Source organism: Notamacropus eugenii, chromosome 1, assembly GCF_028372415.1.
Source record: "Notamacropus eugenii isolate mMacEug1 chromosome 1, mMacEug1.pri_v2, whole genome shotgun sequence".
In the NCBI taxonomy this organism is placed as follows: domain Eukaryota; kingdom Metazoa; phylum Chordata; class Mammalia; order Diprotodontia; family Macropodidae; genus Notamacropus; species Notamacropus eugenii.
Window position 1 is genome coordinate 482,535,567 of NC_092872.1, and position 27,745 is coordinate 482,563,311.

The window sequence follows — 27,745 nt, forward strand, 5'->3', positions numbered from 1 at the left end:
TTAATTTAGTATGTCACAGATCTAGCACCTTCAGGGGAAAAACATTCCTCGAGAGCAACATTCTAGGTAAATGGCTTCATTTGTACATTGGTGCCATGGCAGTAGATAACTTTTTCATTATTGCTGAAATCTTCACATTGAAAATGAGCAGAGAATAAATTTACTGTTGGACAGTGATCTGGGATAATAAATGTTCATTGTACTAAAACAAGAAAAACCATCCGGGAATTTTGAGATCTTCCTGAGTAGCAAATCCAAAATTCAAAGGTTTTTCTGAGGTGATTTTTCTCACAATTTCACACTTCCAATGGACTCTTGAATAGAGAGGAGTATTAGACTGAAAATCAGAGGACCTGGATTTGAGTCCTGGCTCTATGGCTACTTCCTATGGCCAAATCCTGTGATTCTGTGAATTAATTAGAACTCAGCACTTTATATGGAATTGTCTCATTAGGTTCTCCAACATATAAACAATGGAAATGTTGATTTTAGATTCCTTCAAGAAGTGTGATTTTTTTTCCATTCATTTCTCTGACTGGGATGATTGATTTCCCAATTCTGGTAATTGTGAGCAAGAGACAGTTTTAGATTCACTCTTCTAAGTTCTATTAATATTCGTTTTTGAACCATGTTAACTTTCTCATATCCATTGCTGTTCCCTTATGTCCCTGCAACAAATTCAGTTCTCCCCTGTAACAAAGCAAAGCAGGTAAAATTAAACCATAGAGTGATGGGGCAGGCAGACTGCATTTCACAACCAAAGGTGCTCTTCCTCCACCCCTTACCCCCATGAAAAGGGCAGCTAGGTGGTGCAGTGAGTAGAGCACCAGTGCAGGAGTCAGGAGGACCTGAGTTCAAATATCACCTCAGACGTTTGACACTCACTAGCTGTGTGACCTTGGGCAAGTCACTTAACCCAAATTGCCTCATCCTGGGTCATCTCCGGTCATCCTGATGAATATCTGATCACTGGATTCAGATGGCTCTGGAGGAGAAGTGAGGCTGGTGACCCACACAGCCCTCCCTCACTCAAAACAAAGTCAAGTGCAAGTCATGTCATTATTTCTTTTGATGGCATGGTCTTCTTCGGCAAAGAAGGATGAACACACACCCCCATGAAAGGAGGAGTATTTTCCTATATATTCTCCTGGATCAAGGTTGATTATTACAATCAATTGGAGTTCATACTTTTTAGTATTGTTTTAGACATTGTGTACATTCTCATTTGGCTTATTTCATGATACATCAGTTCATTTTGTCTTGAGAAATGATATTCCATTATATTCATATGCCACAGTTTATTCAGCCATTTCTCATTTGGTAGGCATCCACTTATTTAATTATTTTTGTCAGTGGCACTGAAGTTGTACCATGGATATTTTGGTGAATATGAAGCCTTTATTTCTGCCTTTGTCCTCCTTGGGGATATATGCCCAGGGGAGTGGGTAGTGAGTGTCCTAGGTCGAAAGGTATGAACTATTTAGTGATTCCCCCCATAATTACAAATTGCTTTTCCAGAAAAGCCCCCCAGCAGTGCTAGTATCATTCACTATTTTTCTTCATCTTTACCAATTTGATGGTTGTCAGGCAAAGCTTCAGAGATGTTGTAATGTTCATTTCTCTTATTAGTGATTTGGAGAAATACTTCAAATGGTAGTTGATAATTTGCAGTTCATCTTCTGAAAAATTTTTGTTCATATCCTTTTATTACTTGTCTGTTAAAGAATGACTTTAGATAGGCCTATCCTTCTTGATTATTGTGGAAGTTCCACAGCTGGTTCAGATATTTGGTTCCTGGCTCACATTTGTAAAAGAAAAAATACTTAATATGATGGAACAGATTACATGAATTATTGTAGGGACATGGACTTTGGTTCCCTCTCACCAGCCCTCAGGAGGTTTTCTGTTTGTCTTTTCAGAGAAAGTAAAATTGAAATGAAATTGCTTGCCTAGCACTTACTAAGGAATTAATTTTGATTGTGTATTAAAATTACACTAGATTATTTTTCAGGTGATATAGCTCTAAATATTAATTTTTACTGCCTTAAGGAATATGATATATACTTCAGGCATTAAATCCTATTTTGTGGTTGCTGTGTTGTGTGTATGGTGTATACCAGTTGGTGATGAGTTGAGAAGACTGCCTTCGCTAAGGCAAGTTTTTTGAAGTCAAGTCTACAGGCATTTATTAAGGCTTTACTATATGCCAGGCAATGAGCTAAGTGCTGGGGAAACAAAAGTGAAAACATTTCCTTCGTTTAGTAGCTCACAGTCTAATGGAGAAGATAGTACGCAGTCATCTGTGTGCAAGTGAGATATATACAAGATAAGTGGAAGATCATTCTCAGAGAGAAGTCAGTCATACCAAAGAGGACCAGGAAAGGTTTATTAAAGTCCTTAATTGTGTATGTAGATTTTTCTAAGTCACTCAAGGACTGTTGTTGACCTGTTTCCTCCAGATATTATTGAAGTTCAACCTAACAGGCAGCTTCTCCTAATGTTAACTATGTCATACTTAGTGTAGTATTATGATGCCAGATATCTCCCTTGAAATTTAAAATTTAGCACCCTGTTGTCATCTGTGCCTTTGCTTCTCTTAGGCTAATGCTACTGTTGAACATACTACGGGTGAACCAGCAGGCCATTTGCCTTATGTGTATTTGTTTTATACCTTGACAACAAAAACAAATTGGAATTGAATGTTTTGAAGGCACAGGCCTTTAAAAACTTTTTTAAATTGTCATGCTTTATTTCTCAAGACCTTTTGCAGTTAACCGAGATATTCCTTTAACTCTGCTGCTGAGAGTATTCGAATAAAAAGAGAGCCATGCATAGATACTTTTTCAGTCCATTTCAACTGCCCTGGAGATAACTTGGATAAATATTGGCTCCCCCATGTCCCTCCTAATCCCTGCTGGGTCTTTCACTGTGCTGAGATTCAGAATACTTGTTTTCTTTTCCTTTTCAGCCCTTCTCCCTGCACCCCATTCCCCTCCTCCAGTGTAATGTGATCTCTCAGGCCTGGTCTTCTGCTTTGGCAGATTCCTTTAGTCTTGAATGGAAAAAAAATTAACCATTTTCTTACCAGTCTACAGAACTCTAAAAGTCAGATACCATAAATTTATATGCTAGGAGGTTTTTTTTTGGGGGGGGGGGGGGTGAATTCTAGTGAGGTATTTGTTTGAAAAATATGCCTTTTCACTATTTTTCCTTTTGAAGCCTTTTATAACTTAACCTCTTTGCATCTTTCCTTTATTTATTTATTTATTTATTTATTTATTCATTCATTCATTCATTTATTTTTGTTTGGACTCCTTATTCCTTTCCTTGTATTCTGCAGTACAGCTATACTGATCTTCTGGCAATTTCTTGCACAGGATACTCCATCTCTTTACTCTGTGTCTTTTCTCTTACTTACTGTCCCCCATGCCTGGAATATTTTCTCTCCTTACCTGAACTCCTTGACTTCTTTCACACTCAGATTAAATCCAACCTTCTACAGGAGACCTTTTCTATGAGTTTCTTCTCCTATATTCTCCAAATACTTTTCCTGTGAGATTAGATTATCTTTTTGTGTGTATTTTGCATGTTCAGGTTTTTTTGCGTGTTATTTCCCATTAGAATGTAAGCTCTTTGAGGTCAGGGACTATATTTTTCACTTTTTTTTTTGTATTGACAATGGTTAACATAGTACCTGTTGTATAGTAAGTGTGTAATAAATATTTTTGATTGTTGTTGACTACATATTTCCCTTAAAATATCAGTTTTATTGCAAAAGTTATATATTTCATTTTGTAGGATTTCTCAAGTAACAATGTAATTTAAAAAAATTATTTTGTGGACTTTCCAATCTACTAGGTACTGGATCTTGATTAAAAAAGCAAACAAAAATCTCACAGTTTCTTGAAATTCTTTGGCATACATTTCAAAATTTGACCGAAGTGAAGGATATCAAGAATCTAGATGTATACATGAAAACGTCTTGAGTTTTACATTGCTTTAATGCAGGTATTATAATGACCATTAAAAATTACTGCTTGTATCTTTTCTAATTTCAAGCCATATTATAGTAATTTTATTTTAGAATGTAGAGGTTAGTTGTTTCTTTCCTTACCACTATGAATGTCACAGTTTGATATCTATATGTAAAAAATCTATAGTTTTTGACAAGTATTAATGATTTCACATAACCTCATGTCCTTGTCATCTAGATCTCAGTAAATTGTCACCTGATTTGTTTTTTCAGTAGTTGAATAATAATGTTGTAAAATCTCACTATAACAAAACTTAATAAAGAGCAAGATTTGCCATCAGACAACACCGTCTTCTGCTTTTTGGGGCTTATCCTGGGACTTTAACTATTCAAATAGCCAAAGGGCCTTGTTCTGAAGTAGTGTTATCTAAAAGGCAATGAAAACCCTTGACCTCAGCTTTCAGTACAAAAATACCCAATAAATGGATTGTGCTTTACTTTGCCCGTTTGGCTTTGGTTCCCAAACCCTTACCGTAGGACCAAAAGGCCTGTATTCTTCAGTTTTCAGTGCTTTCATTCCTGTGGCTAGTGTTTGTTTCTCTTGATCTTGGTCCCCTAAAATTTTTTGGCCATTGTTTCAATCTCTTCTGAATAGATATTCATTTGGTATCTGTACCTTTCATTTCTGACATTTTAATTTATGATGGATCTCTCTCTTCCAACTTGACTACTCTCTTTTCCCAAGCAGAAACTTTAGCCCTTTAAGGATTTCCATATAAACTCTAAAGCGTATACTGTGATGTCCAGAGAAGACTTTAGGGAAACATAGATCTGATACCTTTGAGACATTTCACAGTTTAATAGCAGTCCCAGTGATTGCAAGGGAAAGAAATATACTTTAGCTGCATAGTAAAAAAAAAAAAAAATCAACTATAGAGATGAAATTTAATAAGGATAAATGTAAAGCCCTGGATAAGTGTTTATTTTTTTAAAAATCAGTTTAATAAATACAGGCCGGCAGAGGTGTACCTGGATGAAAGTTTGTGTTAGAAAGTTTAGGGGTATTTTGTAGGATGAAAGCTAACTATGAGTCAATGCTATGACATTTCAATCAGAAAAAACCAGGGCATGACCCAGCAATAACAACACCAGGCTGTCCCAAAGAGATTAAAGATGGAGGTAAAGGACTCATAGGTATGAAAATATAGCAGCCCTTTTTATGGAGACAAATAACTAGAAATTAAGAGGATTTTCCAAGAATTGGGGATAACTGAACAATTTATAGTATATAAATGTAATGGAATACTATTATTCTGTGAGAAAAGATGAAATGATTTCAGAGAACCTGGAAAGACTTGTGTGAACTAATCAAGCAGAACCAGGAGAACAATTTATATGACAACAACAAAAACATTGCACAACTTTGAAAGACTTAAGAACTCTGATCCGTGTGGTGACCAGTTATGGTTCCAGGCAACTGGTGATGAAGAATTTCACCCGTCATCTGACAGAGAGGTAATGGACTTAAAGGTGCACAATGAGACAGTTTTTGGCTAAAGCCAATGTGGGAAATTATTTCCTTTTCTGTGCATATTTGCTTAAAGTGATTTGCTTTTGAAATTGAGTGGAAGTTAGAAGTAAAGAAAGTAGATTTTTAAGTGAAGTTTTAAAAAAGATATCATTTGTAAGAAGCCTGTAAGAAAACTGGATGTTTAAATGTCATCCCTGTTAATGTGATGACTGGAGAGGCAATGTGTGAGGATGAAGAGAACTGAGAGGACTTTTCCTGAAAGAGTAATAATAATGATAATAATAAGTAACATTTATATATAGCATTGTGCTAAGCACTTTACAATTATGTCGTTTGATCCTTACCAAAACCCTGTGACATGGATATTATTATTATCACACCCATTTTACAGATTAGGAAACTGAGGTAAACAATGGTCAAGTGACTTGCTCAGGGTCACACATCTAGTAAGTGTGTGAGATTGGATTTGAACTCAGATCTTCTGACTCCAGGCCTAGATCTCAGTGGATACACTGAGCTACCTAGTTGTCAATTTCGTTAACTGTCAAGAAGAAAGAGTCTAATGAGACATTTCTTGAGGAAAAACCATTTAACTTCTGTGTTGTAGAGAAACTTTAGGAAGAAAATTCTTGAGAGATTGTGACTTTGATCTTGAGAAAATTGAATGATGGGACTGTCTCCCCAGATTTGAAATCATTTCTTGAAGTGATAGTTGTATGCGACTCTAGCTGTATAGTCTTTCTCACTGTGATGCATTGTTAGAATATTAAAATATGCCTTTGTATTATTTGTTACACCATTAATAAATTGTATAACTAGTAAAAGAAAGAAAAGAAAAAAACCAGTGCAGTCTTAGATTGCATTAAGAGACACGGTATCCAAAAGTGAAAGAAGTGATAATTTTGGTTGTACTTTGTTCTTAACCACGTTAGGTATTGAATTTTGGTCCTACCATTTTACTAGCAAGTAATGGAAATCAACAATGGAAAAATAATCATTTTATGTCAAAATGGAAAGTAGTGGGTTTGAATACAATCCACACTTATTAAGGGCTTCTGGGTGGGTGCATCAGTTACCAGTGAAACACTTGACTAATTTACTCTCTGATGCAAACCTGATTTTATTTTTAGAGGGATCAGGTTTGGGGTAGGATATTAATCAGCTGGTATGTCAGGGAGGTTTGAAGGGTAATCAGGATAGTGAGAGGGTATATGAGTACCAGGTGAAGGAACCGAGAATATTTGGAGAAGAGAGATGTAGGTGTGGGGCATGGAGTTGTCTTTTACTCTTTGAAAGGCTGTTCTGTGCAAGGCTGGGATTAAATTTGTGCTGCTTGATCCGAGGAACAGAATTAGCAGAAATGGGTAGGATTTGCAGAGAGGCAGATTTATTCTTAATGAAATAAACCATTTCCTAACTAATAGAGATTTCCCCAAATGGAATAGTTTGCTTTGGAGATAAAAGATTCTCTTTCTTTTTAAAAAAGTTTTTATTGAATTTTCTGTTTCCTATATCACCATAGTTATTCTACATTATTCTGTCCCCCTTCCCTTCCAGGGAACCCTCCTGTATGAATAGTATTTTTTAAAAGACCCTTCCCCCCCCAAAAAAGTCAGCATAACTGATCGATACATTGAAAATATGTGAAAACTTATGCAATGGGCAGCACCTGTGGATCTGTACCTCCACAAAGGGGTTGGTTGGTAATGTCTTCTCATACTTCTCCGTTTGTGTTCTGCTTGATATTTATAATTTTGTTATATTTATTGTTGATATTTTGGTGTGTTATTCTTTCCATTAATATTGTTGTAGTTACTGTGTATATTGTTTTCTTTGGCGTTGCTTACTTCACTCTGCATCAGTTCATACAGATCTCTCCATATTTCTCTATATTTATTATATACTTCATCTCTTACAGCAAAAAAATAGTTCATTACATTCATGTACCATAATTTATTTAGTTATTTCCCCTTGACATTCCAAGATGATTGTACCATTTCACAGTTCCACTAATAATGCTTTAATATCCCTATTACTCTATAACTCCTCTATTATTGACATCATTTTGCCAATTTGCATAGTGTGAGGTAAAACCTCAGGTTTGATTTTCATTTTTCTTATTATTAATGATTTGGAATTTTTTTTCATGTGATTGTGAATACCTTGCAGTTCTTTTGAGAATTATTTCTTCATATAAAGAATTTTCTTTCACTGAAGGTCTTTGAGCAAAGTGAATGGCTGCTTGTTGAGCATGTTATAGAGGGTGTGCTTGTTAAGATGCAGATTATATGATCATTAAAGTCCTTTCTAATTTTAAGGTTCTATAACAATGTGAGTTCAGCATTTTGGCCTATCTAGGCCTCTTTTTTAATATTAAATGTGATTTCTTCCTTGAAATTTGCATATGAAATGATTATGTTTGTTCCATGGTTGTTAGTTTCTTATTATGACGCTTGCCCATGGTAGGAATATAGAACAGAGAGATTATAAAAATAAACAGAATTCTGAGATAACTGGTTCTTCTCCCCTTTTTCCTTCTCTTACACAGCTCAGTTGGAGCCAGGAGACAAACCCAGTAGGATTTTAGATCTAGTTGTTATCTCCTTGGAGCTTTTCATTCTGCAAATGAAAAACAAAGCTTAGAGTGAGAGGTTTGGTGTTTTGTCAGAATTTCACAAATAGTAAGTGGCAGAGTTGGGATATCAGTAATTTTTTTTTTTTTATTCCCTTTTGTACCTGGTGGAAATAAAATGTTACCCAACTACTGACATAATTGCATATTTGGAAACTAATGTAATAAAAATGGTATTAGATTTGTTGCCACAGACTATGGGTTCTAATTTTGACTGGTTTTTAACATTAACAATAATAACTAACTCACTCAAAATTGTACTTGTTTTCCTGCTTGCAGTGTTTGGGGTGGGGTGGGGGAGAAAAGTACAGAAAAATAGAGAAAAACCAGTCAAGTTTTAGACAGCAGGGATTAACATTTTATGTTCTGAGACTGTTAAGGTAGCTGTGAAAGCATGACAGGAGGCCTGAAATGCTATCAAATTAGACTTTGGTGATGCCACTAATTTAGATACATGTATTCACAGTAATATATCTGCTTCTAAGAGTCAAAGAGGAGAGGCAGCATAATGTTGCAGGTTGGCCCTATTAAAAAATGTTTTGATGGTTAACTTAATAGAAGCAGGTGGTGCTCCTTCATGTTCTTATACCACAAGAAGGCAAAGTACTCTGGAACAAATTAGATGTACTGACTGATCTAAGTGTTTCAGTGCCAATGGAGCTGTATGATAAAGTAGACAAACCATGAGTGCACATAAACTGGACTGAAGATCTGAATATTTTTATTATGTTCCAGTATTTTGTCATAATAAAAATGAAAACAGATCTTGTGGTTTGTCACAATGATATCCTCAGTTCCAAAGTCATGCTATAAAGTATTATTAACCAGTAAGGTAAATCATAAAAAAACAAATTCACTTAAGCCTAGATCAGTTGAAATAAAAGATGAAATTGAGGAATTACTAAAATCTCAAGAAGGAAAAATTGAGGAACCTGAGATCATTGAAAATCTTAATATAGAACTTCAAAAACTATGCTTAATAACAAACTAACTAGATGACAGAATAATACCTTTTGTTTTACATGACTGAAGAGGAGGTGGGCATACTTACACTGGAATTTCTTAAAGCCCTTTTTAGATTTGATAGCATGAATTCAACAGGTAACCCAACTGTGCCAAAACAGAATAATTTTTAAAAGCTAATGTTGCTATAACCATTATGAACAGATGCATTCTCCCATAATATTTGACACAAAGTATAAAAACATTCAAGACCTACACTCAGAAGTATATGCTGTGATTGTTTCAATGGAAAGAACTGTAAGAGGAAAGTTTACTCTCAAGGAATATTAAGAATAGGTGTCAAACATCACTATGGCAAAAGCTAATTGAGAAGTCTACTGAAGATCTGTGAACAGGCAATGGAACACTACCTCAATGTCTTTCCAGTACATGCAGGAGAAAATTTGAATGCTGTGTTGTTCATTTAAAGGGGACAAAAAAGAAATTTGTAATTTGGAAAACAAAAATACATGAGAAATTATAGATTCCCTTTATCAGCAATTGAAAGCAAAAACCAGAAAGTTATAGCAATATTGGAAGTCAAAACAATGCAAACAACAATAAATTAAATGAGAAACTTTACTTGAGAGCAAAGATATCAGTTAAGACAGAAAATCCCCAAGGAGGAACATATGGTAATTCTTGTCATCCATATGCTTGTAAGAAGTCTAATATAACAAAAATGCAAGTTGGATCAAACAAAAAACAGAAGAGTCTGTACTATTATTACAGTGAACCACAAAACATTTTTGTTAATGAAATAACTGAAGAACTACTTAAGCAGTTTCTTTGTAAAACTAAAAAGGTATGGGTCTGAATAAGATCCAGAGTTATTAACTCAAGTGGTTCATGGTGGCCCATTAATTACTAGCAAAGCACTTAGTAACTTCCTTTCAAATTCAAAGCTCATCTCATCTTTTTCTTAACAAAAGACAGTATATATTTATTACCAAAGATGAGAACACCAGTGACCTTCCAAATATGAGCCAAAGTACGTTTATATACTTTTCACAAAGCATTTATAGCTTGTAACACTCAAAAAAAAGTCTTTAAACATTATAAGAAAGAGTATGCCAAAAAATCCCAGGGTTCATGTAAAGAACAACTTTTTAATGATCTGATGATGGCACCATAACATTTCCATCATACTTATTGATTGCTGCTGCCTTTGACTCAATCCCACATCCATGGCTTGGTTATGTATTACAAATATATAAATAGATTCAAGAATTAGGGTATTTGATATCCATTTGGAAAATTGCTCTTAATTATAAAATTGTCACCACTACAATGTCAGCAACAGTTTATGTAAAGTGAAATAGAATAGTACAGTGGAAAGAGCACTAGCTTTGGAGTCAGGGGACCTGAGTTCAGTTGCTGCCTCTGGGCAAGTCACTTCACCATCCAAGTGTTTATTTATCTGTAGAATGAGGTTATTGGACTAGATGATCTCCAAGGTCCCCTGTGGTCTAAATCTGCGATTTTCCAGGGAGGTCATTTAAACCCACCAAAATTCTGCCTAACTTTAAATCTATCATCATCATCATTTCTGAATTAAACTGTGGCTTTCAAGTCAAAGAGGGATCTCTCTGCAAAATACCATATTAGTCACCTGATATATCTCATTGACATCAAGTTATTCACACTGCTGGAAAGCAGATTAAAGTTACAGCATTTCAAAGAAACTTTATAAAACAATATCAGAATATTATTTGGACCCCAAAAGGAGAAAATTCTTAATGTGCATCAAGGGAAAATAGAGATAAAAAAGCTTTGAGCTTAAATCTGAAGGTCAAATTGAACCACAGATGGAAATGGTTCCAAATACCTTGGTCTTCTCCAGATAAGACACATCAAACATAAAACTCTCTGGGAGAAAGCGGAGGCTTTATATGTTGAGATACTGATTGACATTCTGAAGTCAAACCTTTGTAGGAAGAAGACATTTATAGCAATTAACCTCTACAAAATAGCAGTCTTACCATATACTTCTGGAGCAGTAAAGGAGACTACAATGGATCTAGGTGTCTGAGCAAAAAGCCATTAAATTTTAATGAAACCCAGGACATATTATCCTAAGGTTATAATATTAAAAAGGAGAAAAAAGGATTAAAGAATGTTCTCAGAGCATGTAATAAATGGATTAAAATATTTTTACAGAAATAGTTTTTAGACCAACAGATCTTATTTCATAAAGCAGTAATAAAGACTGATAATAGGTATGTGCCACTGAATTTGTGAAATGGAACCAGAAGTGTTTTATCTTTGGACAGCACCTATAAAAGGACTGAGATTCAGGAGGGGAATACATATGGTGCTCCATGGGTTACATCCACATAAATGCAACCAACAATATATTGACAAAAAAGTGTTAAATGAACGTCTAAGTCATGCATATTTGTTTATAGAAGTGGAAAGGTGACCAGAATTGGATCATTGCTACTAGAAATTCAAGAAGGTTTTCTTTAAGGAGTCTGTATTTATTGACTGATGAAGATTATACAGTAGAGGTTCCAAAACAGACTTCAAAAAATTAGCACCTACTGGATACTTAGACACAATCATGTATTTAGAATCATACACTAGAAGTTTACCATCCTTAATAAACTAAGAAATTCTCACACTACCTTCCTTTCCCCCCACTACTCAGTTTTATTTTAAAGTCTTAATTCTTTTCTTCTGACCTTTCCCACTTCTGCTAATATTGAGAAATCAAGAAAAACAAAATCACTGTTGCAAACATGTATAGTCAAGCAAAACAAATTCCCACACTGGCCATGTCCAAAAAAATCGTCCCCAAAACAACAAACTCTCAGTTTGCACTGATTCCATTCTTTATTTATCAAGAGGTAGGTAGCATGTTTGACTAAGTCCTGTGGAATTGTGATTGGTCATTGTGTTGATCAGAGTTCTAAGTCTTTAAGAGTTGTTTTTCTTTACAATGATGTTATTATTGTATAAATTACCCTCCGTGTTCTACTCACTTCCCTTGCTGTGTGTGTGTGTGTGTGTGTGTGTGTGTGTGTGTGTGTGTGTGTGTGTGTGTGTGTGTGTGTGTGTGTGTGTGTGTGTGGTTTGGAGGGGGATGTCTCTATTTTCTCTATAAAATGAGGGGAATAAATTACTAGATGATCTTCATGCACCTTCCTGTTCTGAATCTTAATCTGATTATTGTTTATCCTGCTGGACAAGTCCCAAAGCCCTAGTGTGGTCAGCCCTCAGTGAGAGTTTTAGTCTACCTAAAGAGAAGAGACAGGGTACTAGTCCAGTTCTCTTCTCTGACCCTGCCATCACCTTGGTGCAGGCCCTCATGACCTCATGCCTGAAATATTGCAATAACCTACTGACTGGTCTGCCTGCCACAGTTTTCTCTCTACTCCAGTGCAACCTCCATTTACCTGCCAAAAGTACAGGTCCAATCACTTCACTCTCTATTCAGTAAATTCATGTGGCTCCCTATCACCCCCAGGATCAAACATAAACTCCTTTTTTTTGGCATTGCAAGCTCTTTATAACTTTATCTTCCCACACCCTTCCTGTCTTGTAATACCTTAACTCCTTGCCACATACTCTTTGATCCAGTAACTGACCTCCTGGCTGTTTCATGAATAAGACACTCCATTTCTCAGCTTCAGATGTTTTCTCTGGATGTCCCCCATGCCTGAAATACTCTCCCTTCTCATCTTTATCCACTGGCTTCCCTCAAATCTTAATTAAAATCCCAATTCCTTTTAATTCTAGTGCCTTCTCTCTGTTAATTATTTCTGTTTATCTTGCATGTAATCATCCCTTAAACTGGTATAGATATCACCGTAAAGTTAATAAGAGCTCCCATAATTCTTATCTCAGTTGATACTCAAAACATCCTGTGAGATTTGTAGTGCAATTATAATTGTCCCCATTTTACAGATGAATCAATTTTACAGATGAATCAATCAGCGAGCATCTGTTAAGTATCTACTAATGAGTCAGGCACTGTGCTAGATGCCTAGGCTAGATGTCTAGGACAAAAATGAAACACTTCCTATGCTCAAGGTGCTTACATCGAATGATGCAAAGTGTACATTATACAGAAATAATAATTGTGCCAGGGGCAGGGTAAGTGATGCGATGGATAGCATCCCATACCTGGATTCAGGAAGACTCATCTTCCTGAATTCAAATCTAGCCTCAGACACTAGCTGTGTGACCCTGGGCCAGTCCTTTCATTTGTGAAATGAACTAGAGAAGGAAATGGCAAACCACTCCAGTATCTTTGCCCAGAAAACCCAAAATGGGGTCACAAAAAGTCAGACACAATTGAAATAAATGTTCCAGGTACTGTGTTAAGTGCTTTACAATTATTATCTCATTTGATCTTCACAATAACCTTGAGAAGTGGGCTCTAATATTATTTTGCAGATGGAGAAACTGAAGTTAACAGTAAAGTGACTTGCCCAGGATCACACAGCTAGTAAGTGTCTAAGGCTGGATTTGAACTCAGGTCTTTCTCACTCTCGACTTGGCACTCTATTCACTGTGCCATCTGCTTTTGGAATATTCTGTATAAATTCATACAAAATATATACAAAATGCAGTGTATTTTGAAGAAGGGAGAGCACTGAGATGGGGATGGGGGCAGAAAAGGAGGAGGAGATCAGGCAAAGTTTCATGTAGCAGGTAGTGCTTGAGTTGAGTTTTGAGGAAAACAAGGGAGATTCTAAGAGTCAGATGGAGTGCATTTCAGGCATGGGAGACAGCCAATACAAAAGCATGGAGATGAGAAATGGAGTATTATGTGAGAAAGTGCAAGAGAGCCAGTTTGGTTAGAGTGTAAATTATGTAGAAGGAAATCATGTGTAATAATACTAGAAAGAAAGAATGGGACTAGAATGTTTCATAGCTTTAAATGCCAAACAGTGGAGTTGGTATTTGCTTTGAGAGAGGTTATAATATGAGGGGTTTTTTGGGTGGGGTAATGATTTAAGCTCAAATTGTAGGTTGGAATAGGTAGTAAAGAGCTTTAAATGCCATGCAGAAGCTTATATTTGATATTAGAGACAGTAAGGAGCTATTGGCAATGACCCTTTAGGAAAATCATTTTGTCAGTTGTATGGAGGATAGATTGAAGTAGAAGGAGGCTTGCATCAGAGAAATCAATCAGAATGCTACTGTTAATATTCCTGGTGAGAGGTAATGAGGGCCTGAACTAAGGCAGTAGCTGAATAAACAGAGGGAAGAGGATGGATGCAAGAAATGTGGAAATAGAAACAGGAAACATTGTCAACCAATTGGATGGGTGTGCTGAGTGACAGAGAGAAGTTGAGAGAATGATAGCAAAGTTGGAACCTAGGTGACTAGAGTAGTAGCGGCTTCCTCTGCAGAAGCAAAGAAGTTTGGGAAACGAGTGAGTTCTGGGGGCAAGATAATGCGTTCTATTTTGGACATGATGAGTTTGAGATGTTAATGGGATATCCAGCTTTAAATGCCCAGTAGATAATTAAAGATGAACCACTGAGCTCTGGGAAGTGACTAGGAGTAAAAATCGAGGAGTCATCTGCAGAAATGATAATGAAATTCTTGAAAGGTCATCAAGGGAAAGTGGAGAGAGAAAAGAGAAGAGGACCCAGAATCATCTTGGGATACACGTATTACAGTGAAGGTGTGTAAAATAGATGAATAGCAAAGAAAACGAGGACTGGTCCAACAGAAAGAAGGAGAATGAAGAGAGAGCCATGCCATGGCAACCTAGAGAAGAAAGAATATTCTAGAGGACAGAATAACCACCACTGTCAGATATCGCATATGGGTCAAGAAGGATGAGAATTAGAGAAAAGGCTATCAGTTTTAGTTATTGGAATTTGGCAGTGAAGAGATTGAAGCCCAGAGGGTGGCCTTGTACAGTAATATATACATGTAGGTATTTCCATGTCTTCTGGATAAGTCCAGTGATCTTTCTGCTGCATAAGTTCGGGATGCTGTGGATGGGATTTCTGTCTGAATATCTGTTGGAATAGGTGACCTCTGTGTTGTGTTCCCTTTAAGTTCAGATTGTGACTCTGATTGTTAGAATTATCTAGGGTAGTATAACTGACTTTCTCCTTAACCCTCTTTTTTCAAGATCAAATAGTCTCAGTTCTTCCAGTCTTTTCTCTGAAAGCCTATTCAATAATTTTAATTCCTTTACTCTGCACTCTTTTTGAATTGTCCACATATTATTTAAAGTGTGACTTCACACTTGGAAATAATGGAATTCAATAACCCAGTACTTGATAAACCTGAAAAGATAAATCACCTAAGTAAGAACACTATTTGATAAGGACTGCTGGGAAAACTGGAAACTGCTTTGGTAGAAATTCTGTATTGTCAGTCCATGACCACTCTGTCAGGTAGGTAACATGCCTCATCAGTAGTCTTCTAGAACTGTGGGTGGTCAATTCATTGATCATAGTTCTCAAATCCTTCAAAATTGTTTCTCTTTACACTGTTCTTGTTACATTGTTTTCTGCTTCTGCTCACTTCATTCTGTATCAATCCATACACATTTTTAGGGGGTGAATAGTGATAGAGGTTATTACAAAAGATAAAATAGATAGGTTAGATTACATGGTATTGAAAAGCTTTTGTATGGACAAAATAATGCAACTAGGAAAGAAAGGAAGTGGTCCACTGGGAGAAAAATCTTTATAGAAAATATCTAAATATTTGATCCTATGATACCATCATTCTTGATAAAGGTCTGATATTCAAGATATATAGACATGTAACAGAAAGATACTAGACCATAAGCCATCACCAGTGTGTTCATCCCTCATTGCTGGAGAAGACCATGCCATCAGAGAAATGATGACATGACTTGCACTTGACTTTGTTTTGAGTGAGGGAGGGCTGTGCAGGTCACCAGCCTCACTTCTCCTCCAGAGCCACCTGAATCCAGTGACTGGAGATGACCCAGGATGAGGCAGTTGGGGTTAAATGACTTGCCCTAGGTCACACAGCTAGTGAGTGTCAAGTGTCTGAGGTGAGACTTGAACTCAGGTCTTCCTGACTCCTGAACTGGTGCTCTATCCACTGCACCACCTGGCTGCCCCAAGCCATCACCAGTGTGTAAGTGGTCAAAGGATATGAACAAAATGTTCTCAAAATGATTGCAAACTATTAACAACTATATGAAAGAATGCTTCAAAGAGTAGATAAAACACTGCACATAGAGTCAGGAAGATTTCAATTCAAAACCCACCTCAGACAGTTGCTGTATAAGTGACTTGGGCAAGTCACTTACTGTCTCTGTGCCTCATTTTCCTCATTTTGTAAAATAAGGGTTGGACTTGATGGCCTCTAAGGTCTTCTCTAGCTCCAAAACAATGATCTTATAATTCTGTGAAATAATAAGAAAATGTAAATCAATACAATCCCGAGGTTTCATCACACATCTATCAAATTGTCAAAGATAACAAAAGATGGATAGTCTTTGTTGTGGGGTCATAGAAATACAAATAATGCTAGTGCACTGTTGGTGAATCTGAATTTATACAACTCTATATGGAAAGCAATTTATGATTGTACAAAGAAAATGATTGCAATGTCCATAAACCTTGACTGAGAAAGATCCCAGTGTTAGGCATCTGCTCTAAAGAAATCAGTGGCAAAAGGGAAGATCTTATATACACCAAAGTTTTTATAACAGTGCTCTTTGTGATAGCAAAGAACTAGAAATAGTAGATGACCTATTGGGAAATTGCTAAACAAATTGTGGTGTGTGAGTATTCTGGGATATTACTTTGCTATAAGAAACTGTGAACATAATGAATGTAGAAAAACATGGGAACACTTATGAATTAATGCAAAGTGAAGTAAGCAGAACCAGAAAAGTAGCGCATATATATATATACATATATATATATATAAAATGGAAATAACAAAGCAGTTTAAATGGAATGCTATAAAGTCATAATGACCAAATTTAGCGCTACAGAAAAGATTAAAGAAGACTCCTCTGCCTTTGCAGAGGAGTGGGGAGGTGGGGAGTGGAGGGAGGTTGACTTGAAGAGGTGGAATATAGCATATAAAATGAGATTTTAAAATGTGTTGGTTTGTTTTGTGGAACTTTTTTTTTTATTTCTTGCTCTTTTAAAATTATTTGTTATAAGGAATGACACTCTGAGATGGGGGTTGGGATTATACAGTCAAAAATGTCAGTGAAATAAAAATAAAACATATAAATAAAAATTTATTTTAAAAAGTAAAGTGTGGCTTTTAAAATCCTCATAGTATTACATCAATATAGTATTAATGTGTAAAAACAAAAGATATGCATAAAATTTATTTTTAAGAAAATGCAGCTTCCAAAGTAGACACAATATAGTATCAGTATGGTGTTAGTTAGCCCATGTCAGTATTGTCTGGCATTATTTAGAAGAAGTCCTTCTTGGGTGTGCCTTCATACTTAGAAGAGATTAGAGGTGGCTGTAATTTTGCCTTCAGTTCATCAGTGATTTGTAGATGGGTGGAATGTCTTGGATTGATTTGGTATTGGGCAGCATGTGGAGAGTTTGAATATTTCTTGGAAATTCCCAGAATGCTTTTTCAGACTAATCATATAGGCAACAAGCATTTATTATTTATTATATGCCAGGTTGTATGCTAAGTGCTAGGGAATACAAAGAAAGGCAGTTGATGGTTTTATGACTTAATCTGAAAAGATTCTAGCACATAGATGTATAAGTATTCTTCTGAGCAATGGAATATTGATTGCTACTGTTTGTATTAGACATTGGAGCTAGATATTAGTAAATTAAGTTAATTTTGTTAGTAGTAATAATAACTAGCCTCTGTATAGCTATTTAAAATTTACAGAGCACTTTACATATTTTATGTCATTTGATCTTTACAACAACCCTGGAAGGGAGGTGCTATTATTATCCTCATTTTACTGATGAGGAAACAGAGACTGAGAGAGAAGTGGCTGCAGTCCACAGCCAGGAAGTGTCTGAGGCAAGATTCAAACTCAGTTGTTCCAGATTCCAAGTCTACCTGTCTCTCTACTTCTCCATGGGTGTCAAATACAGGCCCATGGCCCAGTGCAAGTGACAACACTCTCTCATGCCCCCAAAATAAATTAAACTATAATTGGGAAATGTTTAACAAAATAAATAAAACTTCAGAACAACGTAGATGATGTTAACATGTGGTTTTCTAAATCAATATAAACAGCCTGCAAGGATCTTTATACATGGTTTAGTGGCCCCCATTTCTGTTTGAGTCTGGCACCTCTGCACTACACTATTATTTGCCTATATCTGCATATATAACAACATAATATATGCCAGCAGAGGATTTGGATCCATTTTTTGATAATCTTCAAAGATAATAGATTAATATTGTAACAAATGTCCATTAATGAGCACCTATCAGCATTAGCCCATGATTTGAGATACAGCACTTTAAATTTAAAATGGTATGTAACAATAGGTTATGTGAAATACACTGGTGTTAACCCTCCAAACCATATCCAGTCCAGTCTGGAATGCTTGTGTGCTTTCTTTGGCAAGCATAACTGAAGATTTCGTTACTTAATATGCACAATGCCCTGACGATTTATCCAAGTTTGAGTCATTATAAAACAGACTAAAAAATGCACTCAGTAGCAAGCAAGTACTGCTTTGCTTCATGAGACTAGTGCTGCTGTCAGTGTTTCCTGACCTTGGGGTTACCTTGTAGCAGATGTATCCTCTCCCTCCATACCTGGTATCTAATCAAAGTAATTAAAACTGGAGTCCAGAAAAAGAGAAGGGTCTGATGTACCTCCTGCTGTGGAATGACATTTAGAAAGAAAATATATTATTAGAGAAAAGGAAACTTGGAGCCTGTCAAGAATTTTACTTCTGTTAGGTATGTTTCTCTGTATCCTCTTTATTAGTTTTTTTTTTTTGTATTTTGTATTTTATTATGTATTTTGAATCCATAATGTTCCTGATGCTGTACAGCATTACGCTTTAGTACCCAGAAGACACAATCATAACTTCCCAAAGAGATAGAATGAGGAGGCAACTTGCTGTTGTGATAAGGCTACTATACCTGGGATCATGAAGCTTGAGCTTAAGTCTTGACTTCCATATTTATATTGCCGTGTGATTTCAAGCAAGTTTCTGAACCTCCGTTGCAGAATAATTAATCAGACAAATAAATAAACCTCAGGGTTCAGTGCATCTGTAAAATGGGGATATGTTACTACATCCCTCACCAGGTGTGTGTGTGTGTGTGTGTGTGTGTGTGTAATTATTTTTAAACTTTCTTGTGCAGAATAGAAATTACATTATTTGTTATTTTGTGGTGGTGGTGGTGGTGGTGGTGGTGGTGGTAGTGGTGGTAGTAGTGGTAGTAGTAGTAAAATTTTCACCCAATTAGCCACACAAAAATCCATAATGTAATAAAGTACTTAAAAGTTCAACATCATATGATATGCTTCTCATTTTATCCTGTGCTATCAGTTTATTAAACACTTACTTCCCACGTGCCTTATTACTGTTTTGAATAGGTCTGAGAAGAACAAAATAATTTAGAACCTACATATAAAGTATTAAAGCATTGTTCCTTTAATAGAGTAAACATACTGTTTATTCATCTCTCTGATATTCGTTAAATAAGCCTGCATTGATGGCACTGCTAGAGGTAATTCCACTGGAATTTCTGCATTATTCAACAGCATTCTTGAGACATAGGATGTGCTTTGGCATAAGACTTTGAGTGGAATTCTTCCTTATGCAGCAGCATTCCCAAGCCAGAGATTTGGAGAAACCTCAGGCTGACATGAAGACAACTTAAGAAGTAGAGTGTTTCAGATTTATTGAGAAAGCAGTCACTCCACAGCATGAATTAATGCATTAATATGAATGCTATGATCAGTATTTTTAAACTGTTATTGCTGGTTTTCATTTTAAATTAGCAGATTGCTGTTTTAACTTTAAGTTTTCAATTTAAAAGGGAAATGCTCCAACATATGCTAGAAACCTGTTATACCATAGATTTTATGACTCAAATAAAGAGGCATTGTGGATTAGTGAAAAGAGTCTTGGATTTGAAATCAGAGTGCCGGAGTTAAAATTGTGGCTAACCTGTGTGATCTTTTTGGCCCTCTATGTAAAATGAAGGATTTGGACTAGATGATAAATATTAGTATTTTTCTCTGTTGGAGTTATTCAGCATATTTCTCACATAAGCAGGCATGACACTCACCAAGTTTTAGAACAAGAATATGTATAGAAGAGCTAGATTTGATTTTTTTAAAAAATTGTTGGATTTTGGAGTGTGGTCCTTTTAAGATATTAAGATAATTTTTATTGCTTCATTTTGCCTTAGAAATTTCTCTCTAATAGTACCTGAATATTTTGCCATAGGGAGGAAAATAACACTACAAAATTTGAGAAGTTGGAGGACAGTTGAAAAGCTAAGCAAATTCTGGTAGTTTTGTGGCTTTCTTTATGGTCTAGGTAATGAAGGAGTTAAGAATCCACCCACTTGAGCTTCTGTGGGCGTTACTAGCCTGCCTGATGTCATGAAGTCAGACAGCCCGAGCCTGAAGGGGGCCCTTTGTTGGCAATTTAACTGAGCACTTCTTTCTGACTCTACTGAGTGTTCAGCGGCCTGAGAATGAGGGGCGGATGGCAGTTTGGGAGCTGCCATAAGGAATAGCTGCTTTAACTTTGTTGGGGTTTTTTTTCCTCCCGCCAAAAGAGGGACCCCCAAAGGAATGAGAAGCTGTTCCACTTAAGTTACAAGCAACATGGGCACAATGGAGGAGCCCCATTTCAGGGCACTTTAATGATCCAAAGAGTGCTGGATTGTTTAGCCTTCTCAAAAGGATTTTTATGTGAGAGACTGGAGCAAGAAAAAGGACAGGAAGGGGAGGGAGGAAGAACACATATCAAGGACGCTTTCTAACAAATGAAAATGTTGGAGATTTGTTTGAAGTTGGTGGGTTGCAAGTCAAAGAAGGGACTTTCCTCTTCCTCCAGCTGTTATTTGGAAGGTAAGTTCAAGGCGCTTACAGCTTTTAATTGGGTTCAGAAGACAGACTTGAGGCCCGGAGGCCTAGGGGGCTGGATTCCTGAAGTCTGAAATCCCGTTTGCTTAGGCCTCTCCCTAGCCAGTCCCGTGGCCCTGCTTTGTGAGAAGAGCCACCTCATTGTGTGGATATAGCCTCCCAGGCTATAAATTAAGAAAGGATTTTAGTTCCTACAATCATTTTAAGTGTGTTAGAATTGTAATTTGTGATGTGATAACTGTTTCACTGGAGTTTCTGGCAAAGGTTTTTAAATGAGGATGTTTTGATAAAGTATACATGATAGTCTTCTTGTCAAATAGCCAAACTTGAGTAATTTTCACTGTTAATTGATGATTGCATATTAAAAGTGTGAATCCATGTTTGTAAGACATGTGATTTGCATTAAGCATCGTCTACAAGGCTACATGGCTATACCATTTATGGTTGCAGAATTTCAAGTGCTCTTTCTGATCATCCCAGAGTAGATTGGGGGAAAACTCCTTTCAATCTTATCTACAGACTGTGAATTTGGTTGAAGGAATGACTTTCTCATACTGGGGAAGAAAGATAAATGATGTAGAAGGGAATTCTAAATGAGTCAAAGTACTTGGAAAAAGTACATGTTCTCATTTCTTTCAGTAATAAGGCCTAGTACCAGGAGGATTTCACTTTTGTCTTACTTCCCCCACCCTTTCTATTTTCTTTTCCCTTGCTAGCTCCTTTCCCTTTTCTTTTTTGTCTTTTAGCTTTAAAAAGTTGTAATATTTGGAAAAAGTAAATTGACCACAGTGAGTTGTGGCTGGTGTGACATTAACATCTCTGTGAAAAATTGATGGCCATATTATGATTGTTAGTAATCTTTTGATTATTGCAGAATTTTGGAGATAACAATACAGTATCATCCAGAAGTTAGGAGTTTGGATGAGAGGGTATGATCTCTTGTGGTACCTTCCAGCTTTCAGACATAATCCTAGGATTTGGATCTTGTTGGTTATCTCTTTGGAATTGGAATTTTTCATCTTTGTATTCCTAAAGCATATCACAATGCCCAGCACATACTAAGTATAGTTATTGATTAAAATGGAAATTAAGTAGTGAAAGAGAAAAGCTTTTAGTAAAAGTGGAATTTTGTTAGAGCCTACGAAATTTTCTAGATTTTAGTTGTATTTCCATTAAATTTTTAATGGAAATTAAACCTCACTTATTTGCTAGCCTCAGTTTCTTTTTTCTCTGAATCCTTGCCTTCTTGGAAGAACTTTATGGAGTTGAGGTATACTATTCTAGATTCTAAATTCCAGTGAGATAGGTGAAAAAATGTTTATTTTTATGAAAAACAAGATGAGCACAGCTGTTTCATACACTAGTTTGATGTTTTTGTAAACATCACAAATCAGTCAAGCTGAGAAAAATAGCAGCATTTTAAGGTGATAGTTTATTTGGGTCCAAAAGTTTGCTTTCAGTGATTATAGTTATTCTCACTATTAAAGTTTGATGCTTAGAGTATTTGTATTTCAAGCAGCAGAATACTTTTTTACCCATTCACATTTACTCAGTAAGCTTTAGAGACTAAGTATTATCTCATCAAAATTTTTTTATAGATGAGCCAGAGGTTTGGTTATGTATCATATCAGTGGAAGTGGAATAAAGCTGAAGCCTTTTGACACTCATTTTCTCTACAACTTGAGAGTTTCTTTGGGTAAATTGAATAACTGTCCAAATTTCCTGACTTGGAAATTTTAGTATCTTAGAAATTCTCATTCTAGAAACTTTGGGATTTTGAAATATCTTACTGGTATTCAACAAGCTCCATAATTTAAAAAAAAAAAGAACAAAGTCTCTCAAAAGAAAAAACCCTTTTCATGGTGTGGCATATTGTTTTAGGCCTAAGTAAACATTAAGTTTATTTCATCTATAAGAGGAGAAGTATCTAGAAATTCATTCTTAGGAGATCTTCATATTTTAGTACTGTGTTTAAATAGTGACAGCAATGGAACTAATGTTTTGTAGTTTATTTGAGGCCATTTAAATCTCAGTGATAATGACTTAGGAAATGTTAAGGTCATTAGTTGTTTGGGAAAAACTGTTGCCAACAGCTGGGTAAGTAATTTTACCTTTGCCTTTTCACTAATGTTTCCTGTCGGTTGTACAATTGTTCCTACAGTGAATGTATTTTCATACTTGTTCAAATGATGAACAAGGATTGGTTGAGCAATTTTTTTAGTGCTTGGCCCAGAAGAGTTTCTTAGTTTACTGATCAATGAAGTTGAGTGCAATTAAATCTTTCATTTCTTCTCCATGATAAGTAAAGCAACTTGAACTGTTTATACACAATTCCACCTATCTGAACAAAGGATATTTCTCTTCAAAATAAAAATGTTCTTTTGAATCCAGTATGAACTATTGTTATTATGAATCACTTTTCCCCATTCAATGGTACCCTTAAAATTCCTATAACTGATGCCAGCAGTAAGGGGATCCCAACAGGAAATAGAGGAGGGAGGGAAAGGAATATAATACCAATAAAAATTGTAAACCTTTAGCAGTTGATTTGTGATGCCTAACTTCATGGCATCTATGTTTAGTTTTATCTCTGTGACATTTAAGTCATGTAATCTCTGGCACATTCAATTTTCCAGTGATATTTTGAAAATTTTTCCTTTCACACTTTGAATTATTTTTTACCATTTAAATTTGTTGTACATGAATTTGAGTGACTATTATGATACATTTATATTATGTAAATCAGTAATTAGTAACAATCCAACCAACTCTTTGAGAACATTACAAATACTTTACAAAGGACCACTTTAAACTCATCTTTTTACAAGTAACTACTAGTTTTATATTGTAGTAGCAACACAATCACATTTCTCAGAATAAAACAAGAATTTATTAAATACTCATTATGTGCCAGGCACTGTGCTCAGTATCTCATTTTAAATTAATTAAAGGAAAATTCTTGGGTTATAATATCAGAGAAAATTAGGGAAATAACTTAATTTTGCTAATGAAAAAGCCAGTTGATCTGTCAGTCAGCAAGCATTTAAATCCCTACTATTTGGTAGCTATTCTTCACATCATCAAAAAGACGACGTGTTTTAGAGCATTAAAATTAGAATGAGTCTTAGAACTATTGGAGATCCAGTACAGAACATTTAGCCCAATCCAGTTTTTTTTCATGTGAGGAAATAGTGCAGTACTCACCCAAAATCTCTTGACTAGTTAGTGGCAAAACTGAACTCCAAACCCAGGCCTCCCTCTGTCCATCTGTCAGTCTTCCTTCTGCCACATTGCACTGGAATACTTTTGGGTGATTGTCCACAAGAACCACCCCCAGAGTGTGTGATTGTCCCCAAGGAACCCTCCGCCCCCCAGAGTGTGGACTGGAGTGAGAATTCAAGGAACTGCTCTCTCCCACCTTTCATCCACTAGCTGTGTTACTTTGGGTCTCAGTTTCCTTATCTGTCAAATCATGAAATTATCTGTTCTGCTTTCTTAATTAGGCTATTGAGGATATCAGATATTGCCTGTGAAAATGCTTTTTAAAACCATAAGACTATTCAAATTGTAAGGTGATATTATATAGAGTTATGTCTCCTTTGGTCTTTAAATATATATAATTTTTTAAAAGAAATTCTTATTTAGTATTAAATTGTCCAAATATTATCATATAGAAATGATTCATTTTCAGACTAGTTTTGATGCATATAATTAATACTTCCTGTCTTTGGTTTTAAGCTTGTGAGGTTTCCAATCTCTCTCCTGACCCTCACTTTTCCCCATGATAAATATTTTAGTTGGGAATGAGAAAAAATCACATTGGTTTACATTTCACATTTTAGACACTCCCTGCTCCCTTCTGTAAGATACCTCCACCAGCCCCAAACATTTGAACCAGTAGTTCAAACAAACTGCTTTCTTAGTGTGAAATTAAGGTGCTGCAGTTTAGAGAATATAGCCTTTAGAATTGGAATAGGAACAGAAAAAAGCAAACGCTTTTTTTTTAACCACTACAAATACTGATGTCCAAATGCTGCATTTAAATGTATTTTAAGTGATTTGATTTGATTCCATCCCCACCCCCACATACCCGGAGCTGAATAACACCAGCAGATTGTTAGTTAAAAATTGTACTTTTAGTCCTAGGCCCTTAGGAATAACAGACTTAAGAGCTTAAAGCTCTACTTTTTAGCACTGGAAAGGAAATGAGTCTTTTCTGAGTTGTCAGTGATATTCAAATCGACTTTTAAATTCTACTTTCTTTACTCAAAAAGTGAGTTGTTTTTGTTGTTATCTATGTGAGAGAGAGCCTCCCTGTCTTCTGACCTCTAGTCTGGTTCTTTGCCTTGTAATATGTTTGTAGCTGGTGTTTATGTTCAGGCTTTGTAATGGTCTGCTCTTTAAATGAAGCCAGTAAAACTAGGGTTGCTGCCTGTTGGCCTTTCCTTTTAGGATTGTGATAAAGGAAGGTTTTGTGGTTCAAATATCAGTGCAGATCTTGGTCTAAAATTCAGATGGAGGCTAACCAGCATTAATTTTTTGCTTCCGTATAACCAGAAATCATAGATTTTCCTTTTTCTTTTATCCTTTGCATTTATGGTTACTCCATTACTTTAAAGGTCTTTATAGTGATGTGGCCCTCACCAGTGCTAGGGCCAAAACCTCAGAAACAAAACTATACATTGAGCATCATTGTATTTCATGGTGGATTTTGAGACAGAGTTTTGCCTAATGGATAGAGAACTGGCTTTTGAATCTAGAAGATCTGGGTTCAAGTTTTGCTTCTAACAGACTGGCTTTGTGACCCTGAGAAAGTTACTTAACCAGAATCTCAGATGACCCCTAAGAATAGTAACTGAAGAACAGTTACTGATCTGCATTGATAGAGGAAATTTTTCGTCTGGCAGGAGTCTCTCACATTAATGAAATTGTAATTTCAGGTTTTTTAAAAAACAAAAACATGAATTGACAAGTTGTTGTTCATTTGTGTCTGACTCTTTCTGACTCTCTGGACAATACTGTCCATGGGGTTGTCTTGGCAAAGTACTGGAATGGTTTGCCATTTGCTTCCCTAGTGGATTAAGGCAACTCGATGTTAAGTGACTTGCCCAGCATCACATAACCGGATTTGAACTTAGGTCTTTCTGCGTCCAGGCCTAGTAAGTCTATCCACTGAGCCACTTTGCTGCCTGAATTGACAAATTACAGAGTCTTGCTGTTAGGGAAAATTAGTTGAATTAGGCAAATGAGCCTAATTAAGTATTAATAGGTATGCTGTGAAGAAATTGGAACCAAGGTAACCACTATCTCCAATGTATCAAACCCCAAATGGCTACAGATCACATTGAAAGAGCAGGAAATGTATAATGAATGCTTTCAAACTATCATATGGCTAACATAAGGGAGGAGTGATTTTAATCCTTTGCAAATGATTTATGGCAGAATGAAAATATTTTCATATATTTCAGGAAATAACAGGCCGAATCATGAATTGAGGTCTAGATATGGATTATTTAAATTTGACTCCAACTCAAGCACTACTTGGATCACCCCAACAATACAGTCATATTTTAGGGGTTGTTTCTCACATCCTGTCTTATGTCCTCTATAGAGCAACTAAAGATCACAGCTGAAATGGATGGACCTAAAGGTCATCTAATCCTGGGCTTCTTAAACTTTTTCCACTCACATCCCCTTTTTGGTTTCAGCATGGCCAAAGGGCATGTGCAGTGCAAAGTGTGCCTGCTTTGTGTTTAGAACCGAGGCTTCAGTAAAGTTGTGCAATGCAACACAGGCAAGTGTTGCCAGAAACACCTCAGATTCATTACACGATTGATTTTTTAATTCATTTTTGGTAGTTGCACATTCAGAAACCTCTTACTGTTGCCAAATTTTTCACAACCTCATATGGGGTCAAGACCCACAGTTTAAGAAGCGTTGATAACTTCCTCACTTTACAAATGAAGAAGTTACATGACTTGCTGAGGGTCACACAGGTACCAAGTGGTCGAGCCAGGATTTCAACCATAGCCCTCTGTCTTCAAATTCACTGGTTTTTCCAGTATTTCATAGCTAAGTGCCTAACTTAAAGGAAAATTAGAATGTCCTCCTGGGTTTATAAAGTATGGTTTGGTTTTAGTTTTATGGTAAAGTATTGAGAATGTTTTAAATAAGAGCATAATGTTCTTTTTGAAACAAGAGAAAATTTACTTTTCCTTTCCAAGTCTAATTTTTAAGTGTTTTATCTTGTTACCAAAGATTACTTTAGAGTTCTTTCAGAGTAGATATGCTATTTTGTCTTTTGTTTTTGCTTGCAGCTCCTTCTAGTAATTATTGACTTCTTTGTTAATGAGTTTTATGCTGTTGGTGGGGCAGGGTGGGTAGCTATGCCTAGTTTTAGAAATGATTTTTTAAGATTATTTAATAATTGTATGACACTTATGTTGTTTTATTTGATCTTCACAGTGGAAGTAGGCAAGGATTATTATCTGTGTTTAGCAGATGAGGGAACTTAAGGTTCAGTGAGTGGCTCACCTAAAGTCATAGAGCTAATAAATGATGAGTAGACTAGAACTCAGAACAGAC

General features: G+C 36.0%; 1 protein-coding gene across 4 annotated transcripts in view; it reads left to right on the top strand.

Annotated features, from left to right (window-relative positions):
* ABL1 (ABL proto-oncogene 1, non-receptor tyrosine kinase) overlaps positions 1-27,745 on the top strand; it is a 218,909-nt gene that overhangs the window by 136,016 nt on the left and 55,148 nt on the right. The window contains exon 1 of one of the 4 annotated variants that reach the window (XM_072632735.1): positions 20,015-21,145. The exons of the other annotated variants lie outside the window; for them this stretch is intronic. Within the exon in view, the coding sequence (XP_072488836.1) occupies positions 21,061-21,145 (85 nt within the window). The 5' untranslated portion in view covers positions 20,015-21,060. Of the gene's footprint in view, positions 1-20,014; positions 21,146-27,745 lie in introns of those variants that run through there. 4 annotated transcript variants of the gene reach the window in all.